The sequence below is a fragment of the Aplysia californica genome, unplaced genomic scaffold (assembly GCF_000002075.1).
Source record: "Aplysia californica isolate F4 #8 unplaced genomic scaffold, AplCal3.0 scaffold00249, whole genome shotgun sequence".
NCBI classification, from domain to species: Eukaryota; Metazoa; Mollusca; class Gastropoda; order Aplysiida; family Aplysiidae; genus Aplysia; species Aplysia californica.
In genome coordinates, this window is record NW_004797519.1 from 36724 (window position 1) to 42054 (window position 5331).

Below are 5331 nucleotides of genomic sequence, written 5' to 3' on the forward strand. Positions count from 1 at the left end.
TCTATCCCTTTCTCTCCCTCTTCCTCTCTGTCCACTCTCAACTGTAGGTCTAACCTTCTATTTTTTCCTCCATCTGTTGTTTTTGTCTGTCTTATTTTTCTCCTGGTATCGCTATTGTGTCAGTGTGTGCCTCTTTTTACCTATACAAAGAGACGTGAAAAAAAGCAATTTCAGTTTGTTTTATTTTATTTTTAAAAAATTTTAAACTCTGTACAGCAACGTGAGATAGAGCTGCTCAGTTTTCTTTGCGACATATACCATTTGTTTCCAGGGCGTTGGGAATGTTTTATGTTAAAAAAAGAAAAAATTAAATTACGTTTGTGTTCTTTTGTTTTTCAGATTTCGTCAATGGCGGAGAAATGTTCACCCATCTGTATCAAAGAGATCACTTTGACGAGAATGCAGTAAGGATATACATTGGTGAAATCACACTGGCGCTGGAAACACTGCATAAGGTAAGAATGACATTGTAATGAATCTCAGAGAGGAAGGTTTTTAAAAAAAAATTATTTTCTCATTTTATTGGTGCTGTTGAGTGGGTTTTTTAATGTTTGTTTGTTTTTGGGTTTTTTTTGTTGGGGGGGAGGGGGGGAGTTTTTTTGCTAGGGGAGAGGGGGAGGGGGTTCCTCTAGCGAAAAGAAAAAAGAGAAGATGGCTCTATCACTGCTTAGAATTTTTGGTTTATTTAGCAAGTCATCATCTCCTCAGTACGTCTGTCCCTGCTATTTTATTTTTTATGGAATAGCCCAACAGTCCTTCCTTCATAAATTTCCTGAGCTTGTAAATTGACGTGTGTTCTTGTTCAATCCTCAGCTGGGTATTATTTATCGTGATATCAAACTGGAGAACATCTTGCTGGACTCTGACGGCCACATTGTACTCACAGACTTTGGCCTCAGCAAGGAGTTTCTGCCCTCGGACAGTGTAAGTGCATTAGTGTGTGTGTACGATCATAATATTTGCATTTATAAAGCGCATATTCATGTTGTGTATATGATCATGATAATTGCTTTTATATAGCACACATTCGTTCTCTATGGTAATGCTTGTCAGGCTTTTTATAGCCAGTGCCCACTTTTGCCATTAAGTGGCTGAAGTTTCTGTATTCCCGCTTCCTGTCACTTTCCAAAATAGCGGGTGGTTGGCGGATGCTCTGATGTGGTTTGCTCCTTCTTTCCAATCAAACATGTATCGTCCTGGTCTCTCCTCTTTTTTTAAATTTTTGTTTTGTTTTGTTTTTGTTACTCTGCACCTAATCTTCAACATTTGTATGACCTTATTGAGTTGCAAGTGCGCAAAACTCTTACTAAAACCAACTTTCCAAAATACATTTGCTTTAAAGGCTAAACATTAGTCTCGTTTTCCTTCCTACAGAAGTCTCACTTGACTTCACAATAGCTCCTCAGGCCATCCTGTGCGTTCCAATGTACTGTCTTCTTGGAATCATACAGAGTCGTGATGTTATATTTTAAGCTTTTGTTTGCTTGACTTTTTCAGGACCACCGAACCTACTCTTTCTGTGGCACCATTGAGTACATGGCCCCCGAGGTGGTCAAGGGAGGGCAGGCTGGACATGATTTTGTGAGTAAACTGTTGGGCTCAGGCAGCTCGTTTAAATCTAGCTTGCACTTACGTGGCAACCATGGAGTATAAATTCTTTTCTGTTGTCAGTTAGGAAGTTCTTCTTAATTACTTCTGAAAGGTGTACATGCTTTGTCAGCTGGAAAGTTTGACATTTTGAGTGACTTAATATATTTTTAAAAATTTCCTTTACAAGCCTTATTTTTTAAATTATGACAGTCGAATTGTCCAAGACGTCCACCCATTGCTGAGGAGAAAAGTGGTTGTCTTAGACAGGTGGATGTTATAGACAGTGCCATGATGATATTTTTTATAAACGCATTGCGAGAAGTGGTTGTGTGTTCTTTGTTCAAGTAATTGTCTTGGGCAGGTGGCCATTAGAGCAGGTTCAACTGTACTGTGTATATTATATATGTTCATACTCTCTTGTGAGCTTTGCTACATGGATTATTTCTTTGTGTTTGTGTTTGAGGAAGAAGGGGGCCGACCTTTTTCTTTCAGTATTCAGATTTCAGTTCAGGTAAAATTTAACCCCAGGTGCCGATTTACATCCCGATAATGGCAGTCAGCTGCTTCCTCTTCCTGGGAGACTTGGCATCAAGCACACCGTGACCTCCCAGGGTGATCTGGATGTTGCTATGTCAAGCAGTTCGGGATGGGGGAGGTTTGGTGGGAGGGAGGGGGGGGGGCAACTTTACTTTTGCTGTCTTTACAAAATGTCTTTACTACTTGTGTGTAGTTGGCAGATGCTGTGGTGTAGTTATCTTTTTCTTTCCTATTAGACAACTATCATCCTCATCTCACTTCCTTCTTTTGTTGATGTGTTACATTCAAGTAACGCCTCTGATCTTTGGTGTATATTTGACTGCATTGTGTTGCTAGTGCAGTAAAACACTTACTAAAACACCCCCCGGGGCAGTGCCACTGACTGTAGTGTCTTTAGGCCATTCCCAAAGGGGGGAACATTTCTCGTTCAAGCATAGTAGAATTGTAAATGGGCTGACTCATGTCACGCTCATAACTGTGCCTGATCTACCACAGGGAACTGCTGCTTTTTTTTTTTATTGATCCTTACTATTGTCATTTTCCTCTACTTGTTTTGTATGATTGTCACTCTCTTGTGACCTGCTATTTCCGGGGTGCCTTGATAGTCGAAGCAGACCTTGTGCTGTTGAAGCTAGAGAGGTGAGCAGTCTAAGTCTGATTCCCCGTAAAGACTTCTCTGTTGACACCCACCCCTTGGCGCTCATATGACCTTATGCAGTTGCGAGCGCCGTAAAACCCTCTACTATTTTTTTTAAAAAGGTACTAAAACTGAACCAAAACAAAATCAACTTCTTCAAGTCTGTTACACAGGTTTTACAACAAACTTACACTGAGAATGGAAAAAAACCCAACAATTGGTGTCTCTTTCTGACATGTGTTCCCTCCCAGGAAGTTCAGTTTACAGTGACCGTGCTTGTTTATTTCTGGTTTGTAAATTATAAATTACAACAATAGATTGTCACACCTTTTATTCCAACTTGCTCAATTTCACATACATCCACCCACAGACATCTTGCTACTGCTGGGCAGTATGTATGGTGTTGTAGTGACATTTGTTTTGGGACGTAGCCTAACTATCTTCATAAAGTAAATTTTGATGAATGTTTACTTTTTGTACAAATATTGTAAACTCTTACTAAAAGCTTTTCCTCTTTTAAAGACTTTTATTTCTGTCTGTTTACCTTGCTTTTTCTCAGCACTATATGAATGTCATTATGTCAACGTGCTTCTTTTTACTCGAACTGATACTGAAACTGGTATCTTTTTGAAAATATGAACACTGATTTCTCACAGGAAGTTAACTTTTTTTTTTTTTACTTTTCTTTATTGTCTTCAGGCTGTAGATTGGTGGTCCCTCGGAGTACTGACCTACGAACTTCTGACAGGGGCATCGCCTTTCACTGTAGAAGGGGAGAAGAATTCGCAGAGTGAAATTTCAAAGTGAGTTTGCCACACTGCAGTGAATTTTAAAAAACTAATTTTGTTGTTGTTGTTTTAGAGTTCATGTATTGATATATTTGTCAACTCGTTTTCATCTCTGAAGTTAAGTGAAGTAAACAAACAACGTGTATGGTTGCATATTTTTTTTCCAACTAATTCCTTTACGAGGGGTTAAAGGGACGTAGATTTGGTGCATGGTAGTTTTTTGTGTGTTTTTTGAGTGCTGAGTTTGACTTACTGAAGTTCTGACTAAATGTACAACGTGCCTTAGATGATTGTTAGGGCCAATAACCCATGATTAGTAAAGTGATGTATGTAGATTTTTTGTCGGAAGGCAATATACTGTCTACGTGTTGTTATTTGTTCATAAACGGCTTAGAGCCTGTGTTCCTTATTAGGGTTGAGCATTATGTAAAAGTCATATATTATCATGATGGGGATAAAAACAATAATTACAGTGCTGACATTAAATGTAATGAGCTTCTGAATGAAAATACCAGCTGAGAAAAAAACTCACTGGTGTCATGCCAAAGGTATAATAATGGCAGAAGATATTATGAAGAAGGAACACTTTTTTCAAATTGTCTGAGTGTTTGAAAGAGGAACAATATCCCCCTCACAGCCAGCCTTGTGTAGTTGTGAGGGGGTTGGAAGTAACCTTCAGAGGGCCTAATTTTTTCTCCTTTCAACAGTTACCTTTTGTCTTAGCTTTTTATCCATGAGTAACTGGTGCTGTGTTACTGTGCCGCTCATTGGCTGATACAAATAGCTCTTATATTCTCGTTATGCTTTCAGTGTTTGTTTCTTCTTTGTGCCTTCAGAACCATAGTGTAGGTGGTTGGCAGGTGCTCTTGTGTTGTTTGTTATTTCTTTCGTATCAAACAACTTCTGTCGTAATCTCTCCTTCTTTTTTTTGTAGGTTACTCACAACACCTCTAATCTTAGGCACTTTATAATATGACCTATTTGTATTGCAGTTGTCCTGAAACTAAAAAAAGAGGCTTAATAAAATGTTTGTTTTCCTGTATTCTTTCAGGCGCATAATGAAGTGCAACCCCCCGTTCGGTGACAACAGATTTTCTCCCGAGGCTAAAGATCTCATCCAGGGTCTTCTCACAAAGGATGCGACGAAGCGACTTGGTTCTCGCAGTGCAGAGGATGTGAAAAGACACCCGTTCTTCAAGGTATACATCATGAATTTATTATTAGATCAGGACTGCTCTAATATTTAATCAACCAAGTGTCAAAGGTCATAAATAGTGGTATGACACTTATTTGTGCATAGTGGAGTCATTTTTAAACTGTAGCCCCCCACACACACACACGCACACACACACACACACACACACACACACACACACACACACACACACACTCATCTTCATCGCCTCGAATTGTTCTCAGTTTTATCCGTTTATGAGAAATAGCCTGTTATTGTGATTAAAAGAATTGATAGTTTTTTCAAATGAAATGCGGTCGGGCACGGATAACTCGGATAACTTGAACATTTCAGGGATTGAAAAATCGATACCTTTGAATCACAAAGTTCTATCTGCCACATCAATGATGATGATGATTGTTGTTTGAGAAAAGGGTGAATAGAGGGGTGTTTTCTTTTCTTTCTTCTGAACAGCCCATGAACTGGGACGACTTGGCCAAGAAGCAGATTCCTGCTCCATTCGTGCCCAAGATCCGCCACGAGCTCGACCTGAGCAACTTCTCCGAGGAGTTCACCAAGATGGCTGCCATGGAGTCTCCGGCCGT

At 39.5% G+C, this 5331-nt stretch overlaps 1 protein-coding gene across 1 annotated transcript in view; it reads left to right on the forward strand.

The window, feature by feature from the left end:
• Positions 1–5331, forward strand: part of LOC101860176 (ribosomal protein S6 kinase alpha-5) — a gene marked incomplete in the record, with an annotated part of 38417 nt that overhangs the window by 24867 nt on the left and 8219 nt on the right. Inside the window, 6 exon segments of the mRNA XM_013083681.2 lie at positions 340–455; positions 814–924; positions 1498–1581; positions 3464–3567; positions 4604–4751; positions 5201–5329. Coding sequence (XP_012939135.1) covers positions 340–455; positions 814–924; positions 1498–1581; positions 3464–3567; positions 4604–4751; positions 5201–5329 — 692 coding nt within the window.